At 41.8% G+C, this 26,411-nt stretch overlaps 1 protein-coding gene across 8 annotated transcripts in view; it reads right to left on the bottom strand.

Annotated features, from left to right (window-relative positions):
• Positions 1 to 26,411, bottom strand: part of CAMTA1 (calmodulin binding transcription activator 1) — a 1,668,879-nt gene that overhangs the window by 1,110,335 nt on the left and 532,133 nt on the right. For all 8 annotated transcript variants that reach the window (XM_075605012.1, XM_075605007.1, XM_075605006.1 and 5 more), the window contains exon 4: positions 4,701 to 4,836. In XM_075605012.1, the coding sequence (XP_075461127.1) occupies positions 4,701 to 4,836 (136 nt within the window). The remainder of the gene's footprint in view (positions 1 to 4,700; positions 4,837 to 26,411) is intronic.

Below are 26,411 nucleotides of genomic sequence, written 5' to 3'. Positions count from 1 at the left end.
TTTTCATGTCTTTCAGATGTTGGTGGATAGTAGTGCCTGCCGCGTGAGCACCTAGAAAGGCTGGCTTTCTCTGTTTTAGGAGCACAGCAGTGTTTGATTTATGAACCATTAACAGAGTTACAGTGTCTACATGCTGCTTGGAGCACTGAAGGTAATTGAAATCTATTTTTGCACACATATAACTGTTATTCGGTTACAGTATATCTCACCATGAACTGAAAAGGTTAAAGCAGCAATCCCACCTGGAATTCTTTTTTTTTTTTTTTAAATCTCACCTGAACCGTCACACAACATTTGGGGACCCCTTATTTCCAGAGCCATGTTGTAGGTTTTTTTTGTGCTAGTCTACAAAAGCTACAAATAAGGCACCAGACTACAACATGTACTGTACAAACATGGCTGCAGAGTCACAAATAGAAAACCCCAACATCATCTCCCAATGACATTGTGGCTCTCACCAACGTCGGCAGCCATATCATTTCCCCTGTTTGTCCTGAGGATCTTGCTCTATCCTGGGCTTGCTGCTCTGAAGCTGGGGTTCCAGACATTGATGGACACCGATGAGCTCCAGGAACGCCGCCGGTTCAGGTAAGATAAAACAATAACAAGTAGACTCCTATTAGCAGTGTACCCCTGACTTATACACCTCCCAAAACATATCGATACAACATGTAGGAGAGATAACTGTAAACACAACTGAGATAACTGGGAAATAACTTAAATATGCAAAACAGCTCATCTGAATACACAAACATGATTATTTCCCAGGTATCCCTCCACGTGCTGTTGGTGAGGTATTTCAGTGAATGGGTACTCTACTAAACACATCTCTCTCTCCCCCTCCCTCCCTCTCTCCCCCTCCCTCTCTAGCGAAATTAGAACATTTTGTTCAAAATTACTCTTTGACAATTGAAATCTTTGACCAAACTTTTCAGCAAAAAATCTCTATTAATCGTTTTGGCGACTTTTTTTTTTTTAAATGTATTTGGACTTTTTCAGACATTTGAGTGAAATGCAGGCAAAGAAAATTTGAACAAGTTTGCACGTCTCTAGAAGAGGTAATGTAACGTCTATGGGAATACTGTTTACTTACAATTAACATGAATATGCTTACAATTAACAGTTAACATTAACAATGTACAAAAAAATGAAGACCTCTTCTCTGTAAAATTAACACCGGTTACCCATTGGGATCAAAAAAATCCAGAAATGTGTCTAATAACTCTAAAGTAGGAGATTCCCTGTAAAGTGAAAATATGTCGCCTACATAAAAATGTGCAAAAGTAAAGCAGTGAAAGTAAAAAAGCAGTGATCCATGTAGTGTAGCCTGGAAATAACTAGTTTTTGTCTGGTGAAATATAATAGGAAAATGTTGCACTGGCTTTTTTTGTGTGCACTTGTGTGCACTCAACTTGGATCAATGTCACATAGTATAAAAGAAAAGACTGATGGACATACTGTACTGTAAATCTCTTCTTTTTTAACCTCAACAAATATGTTACTATGTAAACATTGACCTTGCACTAAATCTAGCTGAAAGTTAGGATAAACCATGAATTCTAAAGACAAAATGAAAAATGTAATCAAATTTAAATCTAGAGCTTCACTGAGTTCTAACAATATAGGAGCAACTGAGAGAAACTGGAGCCTACAGGTACTACATAGGATTATAACTTGATCTCCATTACATTACTAAAACTTGTGGGTTTTGCATTGAGGATACAGAAAACACGATGAGCAAAAACTACTGCAAATACACATGGCATACAATGCATTTTCCCAAACATCTTGTGACTGATACTTAACTTTTGTAGAAAGGTTAAAAAATCTTCTACCAGCAAATGCAGAACATTGAAAAATATTTTTATCTGAGAAAGAACTAAACGTACAACAACACCCTATTCTAAATAACCAAAAGCTTCCCTTAGGTAACATTTGTATGCTTTGATAAATCGTATATCACAGTGCTATTAATTTGTGGGTTGTATTTCTAGTTGTCGGCTGTAATGAGATTATTGAGACGTTATTTAATGTTTCAGAATTTTTTTGGGGGGAGGAATTTTTTTTTTACAGGATTAGAACCAATGGGTCCCTGGAGCTGAGCCACAATATTTTTTCAGCTTTTGGGACACCCAGTTCCTTAGATACTATCAGTGATGGTACTGGTTTCCTGAAGGAATTTAAGTGGCCAATCAATGAGAAGCCACACAAGATGATGTTGCAGCTTCCTATTGGCCCATGGTATCTGTGATATTTGCCACTGGAGGGAGTAGAGCAGGAGTGGCCAACGCCAGTCCTCAAGTGCCACCAACAGGTTAGCTTTTCAGGATATCCCTGATTCAGCACAGGTGGCTCGATCTTTATGAGCTGGGATATCCTGAAAACCTGACCTGTTGGTGGCCCTTGAGCACTGGAGTTGGCCACCCCTGGAGTGGAGACACTGGTAAACACACTGGTAACTATCTCAAAAACATAGAGGTTCCTGGAGCTGAAAATAAGGCGGTTTAGCTCCAATGAACCTCCAGGTCCCAACGCTGTTAAAATACAACTGTTATTCTTTTTAAAACAATCGAACAGGCAGGATTACTGCTTTAAACATATTTATTGTAAATCTTATATTTTTATTTAAACAAAGGCATTATAGAAAAAGAACAACTTTAAATGGTAGTGTCTTAAAAATCTATTTGAATTCCTACTGTAGATTGGTGTTTTTTGTGCATTCTGTCCCTTTTAAAAAACCTGAACCAATCTATTTTCAGCTCTTGGGACTCTCTTCCCCCTGGTTCTCGTTATACGTATAGTTTTTCGCTGCCGATGTACGTCATGAAGTTTTACACATGGTGCCCGCTGCTATCTAATAAGAAGCCTCAACGTCATCCCCTGTGGCTTCTTATTGGCCAGCAGGTTGGCAGCCATTTTGAATCTTCCAGGACGGAGAGGAAACGTCGTCACCAAAACCTGTACAAATCTCAGGAACTGGAGATTCCCAGATCTAAAATTAAGCAAATTCCGCTCAAGGGCACCTCCTGGTACCAATTATGTAAAAAGAATCAATATAAAACAGAACATTTAATTTCTATCAAAGTATACAACATTTTGTATTTATGTGACCACATTGTTGTAAGCTATAGTCAATGTTGTCCACTGGTAATTAAGCTAGATCATCTGTTGGTAATACCAGCTTGGCCTGGTGGCACTGCAATACTCATATCAAAACCTCTGAAGATTTGAAGGGTCAAAAGTAGAGATGTGCACACTTGCCAAAAGTCCTATTTTACTAGAGTATCAATTTTGCACATCTCTACTCACAAGCTGTCCTTTCTAAATATGTCATTATTTTAGATTACTAATAATAAAACAAATGTTCCAGGGTGTAAGATACAATGACTAGTCATATGGCCACTTCACCTTTCAGTTGGGTCACTTATAAACCACGTCAAGGGGGTTCTCCCAATTTACCGTATTTTGTTGGTTTTTTTTGCCTAAAAGAGCAATCCAAACCGTTAATTGTATTTTTTTTTTTTTACAGAGGATTGAGCAAGGTGTTTCCGGAGCCAAAACCCTCACAGAGGGCACCGGTACCCCCCTGTTTTTTAAAGCTTCCACGTCACATGAGCCTATAGTAAGTAGGGTTGCCACCTCTCCGGGTTTGACCTGGTGACTCCAGGTTTTGAGCACTTACCTCCGGGCTGCCATCATCAATCTCTGGGTGGCGGCAGGGTGCAGTGTGGTGCGGTGGCGTATCCGGCATCCTGCTGCAATTTTACCCTCCAACTGCAGTAAAGATGGCTGCGTGGCATCAAATGATGCTGCATTGCCATGATAACCGGATGCTACGTGATGTCATGACGCAACGCGATGTCATGTTGCCATGGCAACGCAGCACCGCATAGCGTCATGAGATCACGTCGCGTCTGGTTACCATGGCAATGCGGTGTCATTTGACGCAGCGCAACTATCTTCACTGCAATTGGAGGGGGAAATTGCAGCAGGATACCAGGAGACATTGCCGCACAACCACGCCACACAAGTAAGGGATTTTTTTTCTCCGGTTTGGCCTTCGGTAGAAGGTGGCAACCCTGATAGTAAGCCGCACCAATGACGTCCCGGCTTCCTATTGGCCCACACGCCGCGTGAGCTTTGAAAATCGGCCATTACGTGATGCCTGCTAGTCGAGCAGAGCGGCTACTGGCACCCCCTGTGGAGGTAAGGATTTCCAAAAGCAGGGGGTCCTCAGAGCTGAAATTAACGGGGTTCAGCTCTGGAAATCTCCTGCGTCAATCCTATGTAAATAAAATTAAAAAATCGCCTGCTTTGATTGCCACTTTGAACACACACACACACACATTTATGTTTACAGATTTCACTGAATACATAAATGTCCAGCAAAGGGAATTCTGTGCTTATTGGTTTCTTTTAAAATATCCGCTGATATAAGTTTCCTGCAATTAATACACAGGAGGATGAGAACACAAATAGAAAGTACAGTGCCTGCTTACCACTAGAACCTAAACAAAATCTATAGCAGTCTTTCCATTCTGATTTATCTGTGAATCACCTGGTCACCTGGAATTCTTGAATCTACCAATGATTCAAAAGACACTGTTTTTTGTAGCACGTGTTCAAAGAATGTAAAGAATATGTGCAGCATCACCACAATGCAAAACACTTGAGAAATAAAAGTAAACTTGTAGCACTACCTCCACTCCCTGGACCTTAAGTTTCATATGATCCTCTCTTGTTGTTTTTCCATCTTTCCTCTTTTTCCAGCAATATCCATCCTTTCTGTATTTCACCTTCTTCCGATTGTATAAGATCATGGAACCATTCTGTGGCCTGGAAACAAGAAACAGCTATGTTACTGGAAAGGAAAATACTGAACAAATTTATGATGAAAGGTATTGAGGACTAGTAAAAGTCACTACAGAAAAGCAATATCCCACATTTAGCAAAGCATAATTTTTCACGTTTTATTGCCACTCGCTGGATTACCTTAGATGTTTTATGGCCTGCAAACATTTACTTGTGGATTTTGTACCTAATGAATTAAATGTGTCAATGATGGGTATAAAAGAAGATCCTCTTAGTAATAACTGCTGTCTCACTGTGATATATGACACTTGGGATTCGCTGTGATCTGAAAAACTACAGAAACATAACGGGAAAAAGCTTACAGGAAATATTACAGCCTGTACTAACTACTATTTTTAAAGTATTATCAGTTTTGATCAAAAAAGATTTGATCAGAAAGGTTTCCCTCTATAAACAGCACTCAAATCATATATAGTCTACTAATGGACAAAAAATTGGTCCTGCAGATATGCTGCAAAAACTGGTAAGTATCCCAGAATCACCGTGGAAATCAAAAATGATAAAACTTTATTACGTCTACATAGATAATTAAAAACACAGATACATTATTAAAAATCCCCATATTGTCGTGGCTGATATGAGTAAATATAGTAGAGATAAGGTAAGTATAATTAACTAATGTCTCAGTTTATTCATATCCTAACATCCAAAAATTGGCTAACGATTTGTAAACATCAGAGATAGGCTTGTATTGTATCTAAGAGCAATTGTAATACCGTAGGTGTATTAAATGTCAATACAATGATCAGTATTAAAGGTGGTGTTTGAATATAGGGTAACCACAGATGATGAATTATCTCTGTAAATCCTGTAAGATACAGCCGTGAAACCCCTTCAGAAATCCCGGTGTTCACCACCTCTAGTTAGCCCTCATATGCATGAACTGAGGGACAAACACTGGATACACACGGTTTTAGCAAATAGCAGTATCAGGAAAATTAGGAAAATTAGTTGTAACAAAGTCTCCTACTGTATGTAGCAATAAACATTTGGCAGTAACCAGGAGTAAATGCTGCTGCACGATACAAGCCTGCTCGTTTGATGTAGTAGGATGTCGCCACTTCGAGTGACGTCACTGCCGTGACGCCCTACGTTCCCGACGCACGTTTCACGTGTTCACCACGCTTCATCACCGTGTGTATCCAGTGTTTGTCCCTCAGTTCATGCATATGAGAGCTAACTAGAGGTGGTGAACACCAGGATTTCTGAAGAGGTTTCACGGCTGTATCTTACAGGATTTACAGAGATAATTCATCATCTGTGGTTACCCTATATTCAAACACCTCCTTTAATACTGATCATTGTATTGACATTTAATACACCTACGGTATTACAATTGCTCTTAGATACAATACAAGCCTATCTCTGATGTTTACAAATCGTTAGCCAATTTTTGGATGTTAGGATATGAATAAACTGAGACATTAGTTAATTATACTTACCTTATCTCTACTATATTTACTCATATCAGCCACGACAATATGGGGATTTTTAATAATGTATCTGTGTTTTTAATTATCTATGTAGAAGTAATAAAGTTTTATTATTTTTGATTTCCACGGTGATTCTGGGATACTTACCAGTTTTTGCAGCATATCTGCAGGACCAATTGTTTGTCCATCAGTAGACTATATATGATTTGAGTGCTGTTTATAGAGGGAAACCTTTCTGATCAAATCTTTTTTAATTTGTTTTCTGTTAATATTCCATATTTACCCTCTAAGCACCAGTCATTTACTCTGAGTAGATACACATATGGTGACTGCGGTCTCTTTTACATATTCAGTACTATTTTTAAAGGTAACAAATATTACTTTAGGTTATATGTTTTAGCCCTGTAAGCTGGAAGCATTGCACAATTTTCCTTAGTAAGTAGGATAGTGGGAACCCACACAGAATGTCACAGAGTATCCATTGATGGCAATGGGTAATGTTGCCACAGAATACAGCCCGTGCATACCTCACACAATAGAACAGTTAAGAGATGGCATGGGCCACATCTGTAGATTTTAACACTGTGCTTGGCACTTTCCGGGAATACCAGCAAAAGATATTAAGGAATTATTTCACGGATGCCTTTCCCTACTGTTTACGTGCATGCTCCTGTATATCTCTTATGCCCATAGTCCTACAGTACACATGGTGGCAGAGTTCTCCAATGAAAGCAAGTAATCCAAACAAATCTGCAGGGAGTGGTGACTAACAGTAATAGCGTGACCCTGGAATCAAATCTCAGGAACAATGTAGGGACCAAAATCTTGGAAACTTGTTATGGCTGAAGTGATAGTGACCTGATATGTGATAAAAGAATCCCCACATCAAGATCCCTATAATTTTGCACTCAAATTACATTCTTTTAACACAGAGATATAGTCATCCCAAGAATTTCAATATTCCAAAGAATGGAGGACATGTTATAGTATAGTAATCCTCCTATGTACCACTAAAATATACAATAAAGTTGTATTATATTAAACAACAACGCTGTGTATTATTTACAAAATAATTAAAATACCCCATGTGAGGAAGGGCGCATGCGCGACGGGTTGGAGATGGTGGTGTAAACTAACAGCTCCATCACCCGCCGGCAGACTTATGTAATTAAAACATTGTCAATCCAAACTCAAGGTATTAAAAGTACTACCCATAGACTCTTGATAACCCAAGGAACCTAACGTACCCACCGGAGGAGAGATGGCGGCAACGAGACAAAAGGCCCGGCGCAAAACAGATGTCTGCTCATATTTTACAGGCTTGAGCAAGGCCGGAGCTGCGGAGCACTCTGCGGTCTCAGACTCTGACTCGGCCCACGAGGAGGAGGGAGCATTAGCCGGCCAGTCAAAAATAATTAAACAGGAGATAGCGAGGCTCCTCACGGACCTAAAGACTTTTTTTAGAGGGGAGGTAGAGGGCCTCAGAAAGGACATCATCCAAATTGGCACCCGTACAAGCGAGTTGGAAGACCGCATGGAGGATAGCTCCCGATGCCATCAAGAAACGGGCACGCGGATGGGGGCTCTAGAGGCCCGGATTGCAGAGTTGGAGGCAAGGCAGGAAGATAGTGAAAACCGGGACCGGCGCAACAACCTACGCGTCCGGGGGATCCCAGAGGAGATCTTGGACCCAGAGGCCTTGCTAAGCCGGTGGATGACGTCCATACTACCGGGCAAGACAGAGGCCAAACTTGCAATGGACCGCTGCCACAGAGCCCTGCGATCGCGGCCCCTACCATCGAACCCCCCACACGATGTCACCACTTCAAAACAAAGGAGGACGTGAGCAGGATCACGAGGGCCACCCCGCATATAACTTTTGAAGGGATCACCCTGGCTGTCTTCCAAGACATCTCCCCCCTCACCCTCGCCCGCAGACGGGCAGTGCTACACGTCACAAAGGAACTAAGGGACAGGGATATAAGATATCGGTGGGCCTTCCCTTTTTCACTGGTAGTGCTTAAAAATGGCCGTTCCCACGTGCTGAGACAACCCTCTGAAAGCACTGCCTTCCTCAAGAAACTGGGGATCAAGGGGGCCTCCAACACATCTAAGGCTACTGACGCTTCCCAATCGGAGAGACAGGAGTCAGGCTCACCGCGAGCGGAGCCCTGGGTGGCGGTGTCCTCTTCCCTAAGGGACAAATGATAGGAGAAGGCGGCGGGCAGCGATAGGGGCACCTAAACTATCAAGGGAGCGGCAGTGGCGGCAAAGCTCTGCCAAAGTGGACGTTTAAATATATTTTGGCTCTGTTCCAGTTGCTGCCTAGACCCACCCCACGGTGCGAACCGGTCGTGCCCTTCTCAGAAACTACAGATGGACATTCCATGTACATTTAACAAAATTCAGACCCCTAAAATGGCCGCTGGAGCTTACCTGGGGCAGAAGAAGCAGGAGAGGCGCGGAAATCCCATGGCGGCGTTGATTTCGGCGCGAAAGACTGCTCCGCTGCCTTGGCCCACCTCCGGCTCCACCCTCTCCTCCCGAGGGTCAGCCCTCGAATGCGATCCTCTCGCCCATCCTGATGACGTCACCCGGCTGGGTCGCGCGAGACTTGACTGCTCTACAGGGCAAAGACGGAAGCCTGAGTGGCACCGGTCGCGGATGATGACGCGGTACTCCCTGGTGGGGGAGCGCGAACGCTGCAGGAGGGGCATGGGTGGAGGGGGGGCGATTACAGCGGTCCCCACACTTGGAGGGAAGGAGACGGAGAAGGGACGGACCCGAAAGAAATGCAGCAGCACAAGGGGCACATGACTTTATAGGCTACCGGCACATAGCAGGGCTGAAGAGAGACAAGTTAGATTAGAGCTAGAGGCGAGAAGAGTTTTGAAGTCTCAGGTTACAAGGCCCAGGGGGAGGAGGGTCAGTTTAATAGCTTTAAAGACAAAGTTGAGTTTAGTTCGAAGTTAGAGTTTGGCGCTGACAGTTGCGGCTGCCGGCGGGGGGGGGGGAGGCATGTTGCCAATCCTACCTGTAGGCATGCGCTACATGGGCGGGGATGAGGGCCTAGCCTACATTCCCGTCAAAGTCCTGGGAACACGTGGCCGGAGGTGTGGGCCATGGTGCTGGACCTGGAGGGAGGGGGGTCCAGAGGGAGGGTGTCCTTCCCGGGCGATGAACCCGAGATCCGGAGGGACCAACACGGTTCTGTGTGTTCATATATGTTTTAATATATGTTTTATCTGTTTTTCCCTTATGTTCTGCCCCTTCCCTATCTCAGACCCCCTCGGCGAAAGAAAGAAGATTGGCAGCAGCCAACAACATCGGCGTACAGGCCACCAGCCTTCGTTATATCTAGGTAGGCACAAGATCTGCTATATACATATACACCCAAACCACACACGTCCATGGCAGTAACATTTCTATCCCAGAAGGTCAAGGGATTTAATAGCCCGAATAAGAGAATGGTTGCCTTCTCCGAATTTAGGCGGAGGTGGGCCGATGTTGTCTTCCTTCAGGAGACTCACTTTAGCAACCAAAACAGCCCAAAGTTTTTAGACAAGCATTTTAGGCAGGTGTATCTGTCCTCTGCAGAGGAAAAGAAAAGAGGAGTAGCCATACTATTTCATAATAAAGCCCCCTTCCAAGTTGAGAAAGTGAAGTGAGATCCCAAAGGGAGGTATATCATTCTGGTGGGCCTCATGAAACAAAGCAGATTGACATTGGCGTGTGTGTATGCGCCCGGCGCAGGTGAATCTCGGTTCTTTGAAGAATTTTTTCAGACGCTCCAGCGATGGGCGGTAGGACATGTAGTATTGGCAGGGGACTTCAATAAGGTTATGGACCCCAGGGTAGATCGCTCACCACTCCAGAATTCCTGTCTGCAGTGTGCTTGCTGTGACTGCAGTGGTGAGGAGTTTATCTGACCTGTCAGTTACAAACCGGAACATAGCTGAACAGGGGTAGGAGACTCTGACACACCAAACCGGAAGAGTGAAGCTGTGAGAGGGCTTATCTCAGCCGGAGCAGTCACAGAGGTTTAACACAAGCTGCGGACGGCATCCTCGTGTCGTTTTGAATCGCATGTATTCATGTGAGTACATGTGAGTAGTATTTTATTTGCAATCGTATGCAGGCTTGTCCTAGCCTGGTTGTTAGGCTTGTTGAAGCCGTTTTAATAAATTTGTGATCCCCTTACACAATTGTTCAATTTCCTTCTCTGGGGACTCGTGGAGTTCGGGTGATTCTGGGAAATACCAAGAGAATAAGGAAGTACACGGGGGATTCGTGGAACATATGAACATATAAGGGATTAAAGCACAGATTGTCTCCACTGTATCCTGAAAGAGACACTCCTCTAAGTAGACTCAGTCTGCACTGGGAAAGTTGCATATAAAGGGTTAACATCATTAATTAGTAGTACTGCGCAATGGTGTACCCTTCTATCATTCCCAGGTGTATAGGAAAGTAGCAGCAGTGAAGAACAACCACAGCCTTCCAATTCAAGTTTTGGACTTTGGGACATTCTTTAAAGACTGATTTTGTTTCTTATGGACACATTGGTTTTCTAAAGCGCCAGGTATCCTTATTTTATCATCACAGCTCACCACTCCAGCAGAATCAGAGGAGGGAGGGTAACGGGCCTATGCTGAAAGGACTGAGACAGATGGGCCTAACAGACATATGGAGAGAACAACACCAAGGGGAACGTTGTTACACATTTTATTCACATCCCCATGACAGCTACAGCAGGATTGACCACTTCTTTGTCTCTAGTAGAATGGTCCCACAGATTTCCGATACCAACATACATGACATTACATGGTCGGATCACGCGTCTATAGAGCTGAGATGCGTACAAATTGGACCGGTTAGTTCAGGAGCAAAATGGAGACTTAATGAATCGTTGATTAAAATACCTGATATCGCAAAGCAAGTTAAAGAGGGAATCTCACAATATTTCCAGACTAATCTCGGCAGTGTGGAATCCCACACAGTGTTATGGGAGGCACACAAAGCCACGATGTGGGGAGCACTTATTGGCATAGCAGCCAGGAAAAAAAACCAAAGGGATTCCAAATTGACCCAGCTATATCAGAGGTTACACGAGCTCTCTACACTACATAACCGATCAGGTAGAGCAGATACTTTACAGGAGTTGAAGGATGTGAGAATTGAGCTTAACCTCCTCCTCACATCCCGGGCTGAGAAGGACCTGAGTTGGACACAGAGGAAGTTTTTTGAGAAGGCTAATAAGCCGGACACTATGCTAGCCACCAGAATCCGCAATAGAAAGCCAAATTTCAATATACATTCTATCAAGACGGCAGGGGGGCGGGTCTCATCTAATCCCAAAGTTATTGTGGAAGAGTTCAAAAAGTTTTATGCACAGCTATATAATGGGGAGAAGGTGGTTCATAATGCTAAGACAAGCAGTAAACTGCGGAAATTCCTAGCAGACGCAGCATTGCCACAATTGGACAGCTTGGAGCCAGAGTCACTTCAGGGTGACTTCACCAGGGAAGAATTAGCAGCGGTGGTCAAGGGTTTGAAGCCCTCTAAAGCCCCAGGCCCGGATGGGTTCTCAAACCTATATTATAAAAATTTTTTAGGAGTTCTTGCTCCACATATGCTCCGGTTATTCAACAGAGTGCTAGCGGGGGAGCCCTTTTCGGAACAGATGCTCCAGGCGTCGATTTCCTTGATTCATAAAGGGGATAAAGACCCTACAAATTGCCAAAGCTACCGGCCAAGATCATTGATTAACACAGATGTCAAAATCTACTCTAAATTACTGGCTAACCGTTTAAGCGTTATCCTGCCGAGGCTTATCCACCCGGACCAAGTTGGCTTTGTTACAAATAGACAGGCGGCCGACAATACCAGACGGATTGTAGATATAATTGATTTTGTGGAAGCCAACGGGGTCCGGGGTATGGTTTTAAGCTTAGATGCGGAGAAGGCCTTCGACAGGATTGACTGGCCATACTTGGAGTCCACGCTTGGGGCATTTGGGTTTGGAGGCAAATTCCAGAGGGCAATAAAAGCGCTTTACAATGCGCCAGTAACGCAGGTGGTCCACCAGGGGTTCCCCTCAGAGCTGTTTCCAATTAAAAGCGGTACGAGACTTGGATGCCCGTTATCGCCCTTGCTGTTTGCCCTCTGCATCGAACCACTAGCAGCCCAAATTCGCAGCAATCCTGATATCGCTGGAGTACAAATCCACTCACAAGAACTCAAAGTGGCTCTGAACGCTGACGATATTATTCTGACCCTGACCAAGCCGCTCATCTCGTTACCTAATCTGTTCGCGCTTTTAGAGCGTTTTGCTCAGATCTCGGGGTTTAAAATAAATAAAACAAAATCAGAGGCACTAAGCCTTAACATCCCCCGGGAGACGGAGAAGCTGATCGAACTCAACTTCGAGTTTAAGTGGCGATCCTCATCCATAAGGTACCTAGGGGTGCATATCACAAAACAGATAGGCGCCCTATATCAAGCAAATTACCCTAGTCTATTGAAGACTCTAAAAAAGGAATTGCAAGACTGGGCAGCATATGGTATCTCATAGCTGGGTAGGATCTATAGTGTCAAGATGAACATCCTCCCCCGGATTTTATACCTGTTTCAAACTCTCCCGGTACCCGTGGCGCGGGCAGATATACCAGGGCTCCAAAAATCGATATCCAAATTTATATCGAAGGGTAAAAAAACACGGATAAATGCCAAAATGATGCAGAGATCCAAGGAGGGGGAAGGTCTAGCTGTCCCGAGCATTATGTCCTACTACAAAGCGGCGCAATTGTGCCAAATCACGCAATGGCACGGGGACCCCGAGCTCAGGAGGTGGGTGGCACTGGAGAAGGAGCTGTGTGCCCTCTAGAGTTTAGGGACCTAATCTGGTACCCGAGGATACGGGTAAAGGACATAAACAAACCACTGACCTCTGTGCTCAACTCGCTCTCGGTCTGGGAGGCGTCTAAAAGTAATCGTTTGCTAACCTCCAAACACACACTTATGGCTCCCTTATATGGTAATCTGGATTTTGCTCCTGGACTAGCAGGCAAGAGTTTCCCACTGTGGCGCAAATTGGGGATTACGAGGTTGAAGGACCTGGAGGGTAGTAACACAATTAAATCATTTGAGCTATTAAAGTCAGAAACGGACATCCCCAACACAGAATTTATTAGGTACCTCCAGGTCCGGGCATTTTACAATACTCTTTGACAAAGGCCTTATGGCTGAAAGGCGTTAGATGATCCACCAGCTACACCTGTCTGTTTGAATAAAATTCTTTGAAGTCACCACACCACGTTTACCCTGCTTCATTTCCTCGGTTGTGCTCCACGATTTTTCCTGCTGCTGCTGGAAGAGCTTACATTTTACAATACACACCCGGTGAGACCACCGTTAACACATTTTGAAAGGCTCTGCGGGAGAGGTACAGACACGCGGGGACTGATCTCTGCTTTGTACAGAGACGTGGTCGGTGCTGACAAAGACGGTACGGACAAGCACAGATTCATGGACCAATGGGAATCAGATTTACAGTGCACATTAGAGGACGAGGACTGGACGGCGATTTTTAAGGCCGCAGCTAGTAGCTCCATTTGCACGACATTAAAGGAGAACTCATATAAGGTAATGCTATGATGGTATCTCACTCCAGTTAGATTAGCTAAATTCGTCCCGGGCTCTTCCCCGCTCTGCCCCAGGCAGTACATGCTGTGGTCTTGCCCGAAAATAGTACCCGTTTGGATACAGATTCGAGATTGGCTACAGAGGATTTTTTTGGGCCTCCAAATTCAGCTCGACCCGTGGCTGTTTCTGTTAAGCAAACCCACAAAGGAGGTATCGCGCACGGGGAACAAATTAATAGCACATTTTGCAACAGCTATGAGGTGCGAGACCGCAGCACTGTGGAATCAGAATGCAATTTCATCAATAGCAAAGATCAGGAACAGAATTTGGTTCATATGCCAGATGGAAAAATTAACGAGCCTAGTTAATGACTCCGGCGATAAATTTCAAAAAGTCTGGCTGCCTTGGCTGGCCCAGACAGATATTCAAGGGGTGAATGGTACCACATTTTGGCTGTGATTGAAGTAAGTGAGTTTTCCTCTGATGAAGGCCCTGGAGCAGGACGGGATGGGCTGACCAGACGGAGGGATCCCTTGGGTAGAGTTAGTAAATCAGAAGCAGTATAGCCTCAGCGGATGTTGGTGAGCCGTACAGCAGCAGTGGCATCTAACCGGTGGATGCAGACTGAAGAGGAACGGATTGATAATCATCGCCTGACCCTTCTCCCTCCCAACCTTTCCTTCCCCCACTTTCCTGTGTAGTCCTGGTTTTGTTGTCGTGTTGTCTTGTCGTCTCCCCATCATGTGGGCAGTTGTGTGTTGTATGTCCCAGACAGATTTTTTTGTTTACCTAAAATGGAGGTTGATATTATTTTTTTGTTTCTCTCCTATGTATGTATGCAAAATCCAATAAAAAGAAAGTTTAAAAAAAAAAAAAAAAAAAACCCATGTGAGAGGCTGCACTTTATATGAAGTTATGGCTGAAGTGAGTTTGATGGAATAAAGTAGCAGTAGAGTGGGGAGCAAGGAGTAGAAATTCTGTGCCAGTTCTGTTTGCAATTATATAGTGGCATTGGTTAAAAAAGTACACAAGTAGAAATGAGCAGCTCTATGCTGACACAAAAGTCACTGAAACGGACTGGAAGGTTACTGTTCAGAACTCATACATTGTTCTCTTAACAGTGTTACCAACCTGGTCTCATGTCATAATGAGATTTTGAGCCAGTTTATGTTTTCAAATTGCAATCACAGTGCAATCTCGGTGACAACTGTCATGCATGTCTCTTTCCAGTAGATATTTCAAGATCAAAGACTACCCTGATATGTCATGATGATATGGAGTTAGATTGGTTCATGACTATATGGAGTTAGGTTGGTAATAGCAAGTCCAATGACCACTTACAACATTCAGCTTCAATAGCATCATAGTGCAATTTAATGAATGGAGCTTGCAGTGGTACAGACAAAAGTATTGGAACAAGCTTCAATTATTAAACTGGAGAAAAAGATTTGTATCAAAGCCACTGTAGAAAGAACGGTCAAAACAATTTCAATTTTAGAAGCCACAGAAATGAATGTCTACCACTCATATATGAGCAACACGTGAGTTTATTGCAGTGAAAGCAGCAATTCCCTCCCCCCCTCCAAACTATTTTTTAAGGTTAGTCTGAACCTCGGGGAATTAATCAGTAGTCCGATGTCCAATGCTTTTGACACACAAAAACTAAACACATGGTAGCAGAACCACAAATAAACCATGCTGCAATTTTGTATTCAATATAAACAGCGATCGGAAACTGAGAGATCCCTGCATGCCAAGGGACCATGGATCACCTTCGGAGGACCTCCCAGGGGCTCAGGTGAGTTTAGGAAAAAAATGGTTGTGAGTATGTAGGACTGCTGTTTTAAACGCTGCTTAATCCCTCTAGTGCTCGAAGACACTGGTGTGCATGTAAAACCACAGTCGTTTTTGCCTCAGAAGCAAAATAATCATGGAATAAAAATAAGTGATCCCACCACCTGGACAGGATTATTTACTAATCCAAAAACATTGCAGCGTAGTTTTTTATCCACATGGAGAACACAACTACACCCACACAAAATCATATTTTTGAGGATTGTAAAATGTTTGTTTATTGCATAGACAGCATATAATTATTAACCAATCCTTCTGAAACATACTGGCTATGGCTGGAACAGTTTTTATCATTTCATCATGTACTTCGTTTTTTGAGATTTAATAGTTTTTGTAAATTCCTCCATTATTTGAAAGCGTCACAAAGTTCATAGTTACGTGGCTGGAGTGCGCAAATGTAACCGAAAACAGAATTCAGCACATTCTTGTAAACATTAACACTGAATCCAAGCCGCTATAACTTTTACTAACCATTTCTCATTCATAACTTCTTTATACAAACGCTGCAAAAAAAAAAAAAAAAAACGGCTTATAATTATAACCTTACTGTTTCTTTGTTGAAAAAAAAAAAAAATTAAAACACAGATGTAGAAGCCTTTATTGCCCCAACAATGCGCTGTGATAAAAAATTGATAGAGCTTCTTTTTATCCCGAGGCTCCTGCTTCAGCACAGGTGGCTCAATCAGTCGGTCACTGCTTTAGCACAGGTGCTCAATCAGTCCCTGCTTCAGCAGAGGTGGCTCAATCAGGGGCTCAGTCATTGACTGAGCTTCTGATTGAGCCCCTGGTGCTGAAGCTGGGATATCCTGAAAACCTGACCTCTTTGGTGGGGGCTTGAGGACTGAAGTTGACCCCCCTGTCATATTGCACCTGATCTGGCGGTAACTGAAATTCAAGTCAAGTCAATGGCAGTTTCTGCCAGGTATGGGGCACGATGTCCCACATCACGCTATGATGCCTCTTGGCCAAAGAACCATAACGCGCGCCGAAAGCCATGCAGAATATCCCATTTATTATATCCTAACGCGTGAACGGGTGCAACAAGGGCTGCATTTCAATCTAAACTCCCAGTGGACACTTTGTTGTGTCACATAAGATTTAAAGGCCTAGAACGTATTGCAAAATAATTACATTCATGACGTTCTTCCCAGGGTCTGGATGGAGAAGAAAAACCTGTAATAAACTTTCTCTGGAGATTACCTACTCCCTTGGATCACGGATTGATATCACGCTGCAATCCCAGCTTTCCTTTTGACAAAATCTTGACTGAAAAGATCTTTTAATTACTTTTTCTTTACTTCTAAGCAATCATTTCTGTGCTGTAGTATTTTGGGCAGATAAAGTATCAAACCATATGCTAAACAGAAGTCATTCATTTTGGAGTGATATAAAAATACACAAGGAAAGAGACTGCACATCCCACAGAGACAGCAATATGCATTGCAAAAATTTACAGTGCTCTGTTAGTCACAGTAATTGGCTTTCGGAACACCAACAACAGAAAGAAATACAACAACACACGGCATAAACAGAAGCAGCAGTAATAAAAAACTTTCATACAAAATGCTTGTCTGATGATATTTCATTGTGAACACTCCCAGGCGACATTAGCAAAATTATAATAAGGAACACAATTGTGCAGTAGTTTATGTGTGATCATGCAACTGATGTCGCAAAAAAAAAAAAACCATATAATTTCATGGCGTTTCGTACAATATGCCTTTTGTATGAACTGCACTGAAAAACAGTGGAGACGGCTGTTTTTGTGGAGGAACTCCGGGTTCTGGCAGTAAATATATATGGTTTTCTATTTTTAATTTTGGGAACTCAACAAGAAACTCCATGTAGTGATGAAATTATTAGGGATTGTGCTGCAATGTGACTTTTATACCACATTTATTTGGAGGTGAAATACCTCATTTTAAATATGTAGGGTCCTAGCACTTTTTCCTTACAAAAGTCACAGATTACACAAATTTCCACAAAAGGACGTCTACTTAATAAATTGGGAAAGTAAGGCCTAATTCACTACGTTTTGTTAGATCAGAAGAAATAATATGACATTACCCAAAATAGAAAAGGGGTGTTATTTTTTTCTGAGTTAAGGACTCATTCACTAAGGTAATTATATGCAAAAACAACTGCCATATTTGAGCTCTCTATCATAGGATTAATGTCATATTATTGTAGGTTAACAATGCGTTATCTTCAGATAACGTAAAGTCTCGGGGTTAGTCCCATCGAGACACTGAAAGGCGAGGAGAGGAGATAGAGACCATTTATGAGAAGACATTAATTATATGAATTATTCTGTATACCTCCTTGTGCTGAGAGACCTGTGAACACACCTGCGGTACCTGGATCATATTGAAAAGTAAATCATTTGTATATATTCGACATATTGAAATTTTTATATAGCCAAAGTATCTCAGGTATTTTAATATATATATAAGTGCTTGGGTGGGGACAGATGCTCTGCCCCACCTTCCTGCGGCTGCCATTTTTTTCTGTTCCCTTCTTCACCCTCCCTGTAAAACCTCAGTAAATATTGAAATAAATAAATGGAAGGGTCCCCAACTGCATCTCATCAATTTGCTGATTGAAATGATCCAAATGATGAAACTATTGTTATCATGTGTCTAGCTGCATGCAAAGAAGCAAAAAAGAATTGATGCACAGACGACTACTGTCTCATATTCTGAGAACACCAAAGTGCCTTAGGATGGGACAAAAAGTAATGAATATATTAATATTTACTAGTTGTTATTTAGTACTTCCAGCTTGTGGAGTGCTATAGATTTGCAATACAAAGGCACAATAAAACCTGGCTACAGAGAGAATGTACAATATTTATGTGAGGCAGAAAGGCTTGAAACTTTTTATTATACACAATATCTTCCACCAAAGTTATCAGGGATGTGGAGAAGGGAGAGAGTACGAAATGTCAAGTTGAAATGCAGTTGAAAATTGACATTGTACAGTAGATATGTCCAAATTTTGGCCCTTGTGATATTTGTGTTCAGCTGTCAAAGGTCTAGTCATGAAAATGTTGAAAATGACTGATCCAGGGAAACATTTAAAAATCTATTCTGTCTATGAGGAACCCTAGTCTACCTATCTTATGTCCAAAAAATGCATTTTTTTGCAATAAAGCACCGTATTCTTGTATCACTCATAATAACCTTTTTAAATAAAAATGTAAGTAATTCAATTAAATAGAAAATTGAAACAATATAGAAAGAACTATGGTCTTTTCAAATAAAATATTCATCATTACCCCCTTTTTTTGAACTGTTTATTTTAAAATGCTAAAATAAAAAAAAAATTATAGCAAAAGTAAAAAACACCAACGTGTCAAATATGTCCAGAGAACATCAGCTTTCCCTTGCTGCATAAAAGCCTGCAATTCAAATTCAATTAACCATTTCCAAACACTTATTTCAATTCAACAAGCTGTATGAAGTTTGCCATACAATATTATGAAACCTTATATATTTCTAAATTCACAGGGGAGCAGGAGACGTGTGATTTTGAGTTGCTGAAGTTCACAGACCAAGCAACATATAACATGTTTTTAGCCAAATCAATTTTGTGAAGCAAATTCGAAGAGGTTGGCACTGCCATTTTTGCAAAGTTCTGCTGAAAGTCACAAAATACAAATACAGCAAACGTTTTGTATTCCAGTCTCTTTTCCACCATTCCTGAGCAATGAGAACCCAACAAAATGTCACCAAGCAAAATTCAAGATGTGCAACTAAAGACCACTCCAGGCAGGAGTGGCCAACTTCAGTCCTCAAAGGCTACTATTCTAGTAGCCTCTACGTTTTCATTGTCAAATCGCACGTTTTGACTTGTTCAGAAGCCGCGGTGTGAAATGTGTGATAAAATTGTGTTCCTCATTGCAAATCGCATTTTCTCAACAGCTTCTATAAAAAAAAAAAGGGGGGGGGGGGGAGAAGGAGGAAGAGTATCTCCAGTTGTATATGTGTCCCCTGAAACCTCCCTCCAAATAAATTAGGGAGTGATGCCAGAAAAAGGAATTACATGAGGTACCCTGAGAGATATGCTAATGTCTATACAAAGTATATTTAAATGATTCATACATCCTAAAATATTTCCTTAGGACCAATTGGCCCTTGTAATGAAGGGGATACCAGTGTCAGAGCCAGCAGGATTAGAACCCGCAATTGTTTCAATATTCTATAAGGTTAGGGAGTGTTCCCCATCCCCCTCCCCCTCCCCCTCCCCATCCCCCATCCCCCATACCCCTCCTCATCCCCCATCCCCCAGCCCCCTCCGTATTTCCCTCCCCATTCCCCTGCCATTATTTCAGGCATTGGAGGGCAATAACAATCCCTATCTCGCCTGCTTCGAAGTAGCGAGAAATAAACGTGAGTTTTTTTAGAAGCGATTTTGCACTTTCAGAGCTACTAGAATGCAGCGAGTTTGCCAAAAATGTGATTTTGGTCATTCCGCCCGGATTTGCACAGCCAGAATGAAAACTCTTCTAAAAAATCCTTTTTTCGCATGGTTTGGACATGCGAAAATGGCTTACAGAATAGCAAAACATGTAAATGTGCTTCTAAAGTACACTGTAGAAACAATTTGTCAGAATTCGGAGCTACGAGAATAGGCCCCTGAGTCCCATTTTAAATAGATAACCTAAGTGACAGGTTCCTTATTGGTCAGTTTCTCCTGTAATACTGTATCTTAATACTATTACAAATGGAGGACGGTACAGTGTTAGCTCGTAGAACAGACCAACAAAAGCTAGGTGATACCTTTTAATAGCTAAAGGTATCCTTATCCATCAAAGGTATCGCTTCTACTGTAAGTTACTTTTGTTTGCATTAATAGCAATGTGAGGTTCAAATAGATGAACAAACAACTGTTCAGGCAGATTTATGATCAAGGAAATATCTGTTTCACTGCACAATGAGGGAGGTTTCGTTTGTGAGCATGACATTTGAGGCACAGGTGATGAGCACTTGGGTTTCTTAAACATGAAAGCATTTAATCTATTATTCTGTTTGTGGTGAAAAGAATTAGACGCAATGTTAAACAGCAACATAAATGGTTACTTGGCTGTTGTAAATTTGTATTCTCCAATGACACTAAAAGATCATAAGGTGAAATCCACCTTTTAAATAACTTCCAGCTATGTATTTTAGTAGAATAAAATATAGGAGCAAGTAAAATGTGAAGTGCCAATAAAAGCCTTCCAAAATTGCCTTGCATCTGTGCCAGTTACAATTCTCAAAATGAGACTGCCCTGACACTTTGGAAAGGCAATATTCCTGCCAACTTCCACGTTTGCATGATCATTTTGATTCTTCTACCTGGTGTGATTTCACATCCACATGATCTGACATTTAGGCTTCCATTTGTCTCATACCTGCTGAGACCTATTCCACCACCCTGTAAGCACAGGGATCATCAGTCATGCATCTCACAGGAAACCATTACAACATTTTCATTTTAAAGTGTTCTGATTCTGTATAGAAGACGTCTTATTATTATGTGACTACTCTGTCCTTGTACGGTAGGTAAAGTAATACAGTGCAGTTCTATACCAAACCTCATGCCTCAAAAGCAACTGAGCACTATTTTTGTTGAAGATCACACCTTGAAAGAGATATCCACTCAAACTAACCTACATGTTGTCTTTTACAAGATTGTAACTGTGGGGTCCCTCAGATCTGAACTGCACTATCTCATGGGGCCCTCCTGGTTTTTAAAGGGGATTTAAATGGACATCCAATTGGAAGCCACAAGCAGTGATGTTGCAGCTTCCTATTGGCCCAATATTTGGAAGCCATTTTGCTTCCCCTAAAGGAGATTCAAACCCGGTAACTTCACCAATAAGTATCTTGGTACCAGCGTAGTGGTGGGGGGGTCACCTAAGTTGAAAATAGTGGTGTTTGGCTGAGAGGGAGCCCCAGTTCACATTCTGTAAAAAGATGGGGGTAAAAAAAACAAGTTGGTGCTGTGCCATATTATTTTTTTATCATTGTAGCCAGGACTGGTTCTTGGCTAGCAGTCTGCCCTCACTGGCAGTAAGCCCTGGTAAGAGCAGGCCTGCCAGTACTTATCATGGGGTTTCCCCACTCCCAGCAGTGCCCTTGAGTGACAGGGGGGGAGGTGGAACCAGGCCTGGGTTCACCCAATCCTGGGTCAGATCTGGTGCCCTCCTCCTGGCTGTACTTAAGGGGATTACCGCCAACATTTAGTCAGTGCCTCTCCCCACTTGAGAGAGGCAGGTCACACACAGGTTGCCTGAATACTGGCCTCCCCTGTTCCTCTTCCCCTTGGGGGAGAGTGAGTGTGTACCTTTTCCCTGATCGTGATAGAGGACCAGGGAAGAGTAAGTTCTGCTGTGGGGACCCTTGACCTGTAGTGCAGGTCCAGGGACCATCCTACAGCTGGGGATATCACCAGAGACTGCAAAAGGCAGAGGCCTGCTGTGACTGCATTGAGCTGAACAGAATAAACTGTTCCTGTTTCGTATACCTCCTGTCTGGTGTGTGATGTGTGTAATAGATTAATGTGCCCAATTATCACCAATGCTGCCAGCAATATATTCCAGTGCAATAAATCTAACCCAGGAGTGGCCAACTCCAGTCCTCAATTCCTCCAACAGGTCAGGGTTTAAGGATATCCCAGCTTCAGCATACCTGTGCTGAAGCATAGTTATCCTTAAAACCTGCCCTGTTGGTGGCCTTCGAGGCCTGGAGTTGGCCACTCCTGATTTAACTAATTGACAATACCTGCATACAAATAAGATGTTTTTCCCCCCAAAAATGTGAATATTTATATTTGAATCAGGATATTAGGAAGATCAGTGAAATCTTTCACAAGGAGAAAAGATGCTAAATATGCTTCTAAAGTCCCACAAAGAACAGGTTTACATACAGAAAGCATGAATACCAAACAAGTGACATCAATTACCTAATGTTAATTGTCCCCAAATATATAAATAAAATTACTTTTTGATCCTTTTGCTTTCTGGCATTTGATTGGTGAGTGAATTTGGTACTTCTAGAAACAGTTTGTGTCACAAGGTTCATAAGTGAGGCAAAACAGCAAACAAATATAACACAACTTTCACACCCTTTTCTAGAACTCGATTGCCTTTCTTGTTTAGTTAACAAATACAAAAAAGTGCCACTCTTTCAGGTTTGATGTATCACTGCATTTGTGGATCAAAACAGACTCAAAACCGATCATTTCCTTAAGTGTAAATGTATCCAGGTATTTTTATTGTGTCTACGTGTACAGTGTGTGCTTGCAAGCACATGGTGTGTGCAAGAGGAAGAGATGATGAGTAGGTGTCTGATGCACATATTATAATGGGATTATATCAAACTCTGCTTTTCTTTGCATCATTTGTTCATCAGCTACTAGTAAGTAACACAAAATAATCCTCCATGTCTGATTGAGGTAGTGTAAACTTTCCGTGCTAACACTTTTGTAGGAAATGTCTCCACGTTTGACGTAGACAGAAGAAGAAAATGTTGCCGTTCATCAAACAAACTTTTCTTTACAGTGACATATTGCCCATTTATAGTTCATCCCAATTATACGAACAACACGCCTGCAAAACAATACTATCTATAAGTGCATATATTGCCTCATTTGCTATCTGTGCAAAAGCAATCAGCAGATACGTATTTTCTTCCGGTTGTATTATGCCATTATGTTTTCATGTTTATTGAGGAAATAAAAAAGCAAAGTAACAAATAAGGTCAATTATTCTGTTCCTATGATTTTTTTTTGTCTATACTTGGGTGTTTTATGACTTCAATGTCATTGTCTGCCATGGATTTTAATGGTTTATTTTTACCATGCATTAATTTCCCAGCACCTATGGTGGGAGTCGTGTGCTTTATTTTTCACTGACTGACCCATTGGCTGAACTTTGCTTGTTAAAGTGTGCTTTTTATTACACTGCTTTATATTGCCAAGCAACCTCCTCATTTCTTTGCTTCACTCCCTTGATAATTGTATAATGATAAAATATACACTCATGGTTTATGTTCTTATTGGGGAATTGGGTTAGGGGGGGAACCACACGGGGTATGTTCCCTGTGCTTATCTCACCAAAACACTAGAGAAACTGCCAGGAGTTACAAATTGAGAGTAACAGCAGGTCTGAATAGATCGTATGTCCTGATTTGATGTATTGAAAATGTATAATTACAAGACATAATCTCATGTGAAGGCTTTGTGTTGTAAACTTTAACTTTGACATCTTTTAGTATTGAGACGTGTCAGGCTTTTTTGATGCAAATTGTGATGAAGAAACCAGAAGAACTAATTTATCACCCCCACTAATCATCTTTGTCGTAGTCAGGGGCATGTGACGCCAATGTAAAGATTACTCTTATCTTGCATTCTTTTTCCAAATGCACTGTCATTTACCCCTAAATCCCATGAAAAATCCTTTGTTATCCCCCTTGCTTCCCAGGTGGCACGCAGCACATTGCACTGCAGTGAAGGGCTTACCAATCTACACAGCTTGAGGAAAATGTATATTTATACAGATTTGTAATCATTGAAATGTTGTACTGTCTTAAAAGAACATCACTTTCTAAGATTTACAGTTCTCTGGTATCCCTTGTGTATATTTATTTATATAGTGGTGGAACTTTAGATAGGTCACTTACTGTAGTTTTCTCAAGCTACCATGATATATGCTCTATTTATCTGTCTTTCATCTAAACATATTTCTGTTTTCCCCACTTGCTGAAATATGCTCCAAGAGGTTGTGAACTGCAGTAGATGTATATCTCTCCAATACAAACTACCACTCTCATTTGGCATGCTGCGTTTCCCTGTTACTGACCTTTTACTTGTGATGTATTATTATCCCTGCATGCAGGATCATGCACATCAATCCTAAAATCTCTTTATACAGTATCATCGCCGGCATCGTCTTTAATTCTAAACAGAGCTACCATACCATGTACATTGATACCAAGAAACATGTTGTAATCACTGGATACAGTCAAGTAATTAGGTTTATGAATCCTAATTATAATTGAATACATGTAAAAAACTATTTTCAACAATTAAAACTACTATAGGTTTCCCATATACAGTTGAGCGCTATGGCCAGAATTAATCAAGTTGTGATGTAGGGTATCACACCCATATGTGTTCAAGTCAATGGCAGTTACTGCCAGTTCTGGGTATGATACCCTTCATCACAGCTTGATGAATCCCAGCTTATGCTTCTTGAAATGACTGAGCTTTTTCTTCTCATTGTGAATGGGGCTTTTGCTGTAGCATCTGTCACAATCGAACTCTGAGATCTCACCAGTATATACGCTTACTGTTTCTTGGTAATATTCAGAAGATGACCTTTCATGAAACCATATCAAGCAAAGGTTGGTGGAATCAGCGCAAGGTTTATCATGATTTTCTGCCCGCAGAATTACTTGGGTGTTACTATATCACGCTCTTACACATTAACACTGACATTAAGATTTTCAGCTGGCAAAAATAGCAACGAGATCTACAGATTCTATTAAATGTAGTATCCAATTGTTAGGGTTATATTACTTGTTTTATTTGCAATTAATGGCCACACTACGGTTGTAAAACTGGAAATACAAGCACTAAAATGATGAAAGTGCACTTAACATTTTAGGGAGTGAAATATATATGTTTTCTATAATTTGTTAGACTTACTAAATACCAAATGTCCCCTTACCAAATGTCCCCTTACCAAATACCATTAACTGTCTATTTGGGATGCATTTCAAATTCTGTATGGTGAGGGTTTTACATTTTCAAGCAAGGAAAGTAGGGACTCCTGTTATTGATCTCTGATGATTTCCATTACTAAAAAGTATGAAACAAAGAAAAAACCGTGTCAAAGCTCCAGGAGGTTGGAAATAAAGCCTTTAGGCAGTAGTAAAATGATAATAGGAGTTGACACCGGAAAATAAAGGATTAAGGGGCTGCACTTTTCTGTGTTCAGATAGATAATGGTGACAAGGAGGGGACACAGGGGGGGGGACAACCAATTGTGAGGTGCAGTCACTAACGTCCACCTTACCCTGGCTATGCCCGGCATGGAGTACCCTTTACTCACGACGCCGCCTTGGTCATCCTTTCTTGCTGCAGCTGCCCTGACGCTGCCAAAGCGTCTCCTCCAGGCATCTGGTGGTGAAGCAGATTCTCATACACAGCAATAGAACAAGGTAAGAATCAAAAATCCAGCCGCTCCATAATACAAAAAGTAGGCACTCACCAGCAAAAAAGGGGTTAAAAGGTATACTTTAATGAACTACATAAAAACAAAAAAACAGACAGTACTAACTACTCTCCCACATGTTTCACGCCTACTGTGGCGCTTTCTCATGGAGTATTATGGAGCGGCTGGATTTTTGATTCTTACCTTGTTCTAAAAAGTATGAGGCTGGATCCCATTCTTCGTGGTAAGTAGAGAACGTACAAGCACAACAGTCTTCCAAATCAGAATAATTTTCACGAGCCAAGAAGATCCAACGTTTCGGCTGCTATAATCAGCCCTTGTCAAGGTGAGCTTACCTTGATAAAGGCTGATTATAGCAGCCGAAACATTGGATCTTCTTGGCTCAT

The sequence above is a fragment of the Ascaphus truei genome, chromosome 6, assembly GCF_040206685.1.
Source record: "Ascaphus truei isolate aAscTru1 chromosome 6, aAscTru1.hap1, whole genome shotgun sequence".
Classification (NCBI taxonomy): Eukaryota; Metazoa; Chordata; class Amphibia; order Anura; family Ascaphidae; genus Ascaphus; species Ascaphus truei.
The sequence above is the reverse complement of the archived record's forward strand: the minus strand, read 5'-3'. Positions and strand labels throughout refer to the sequence as shown.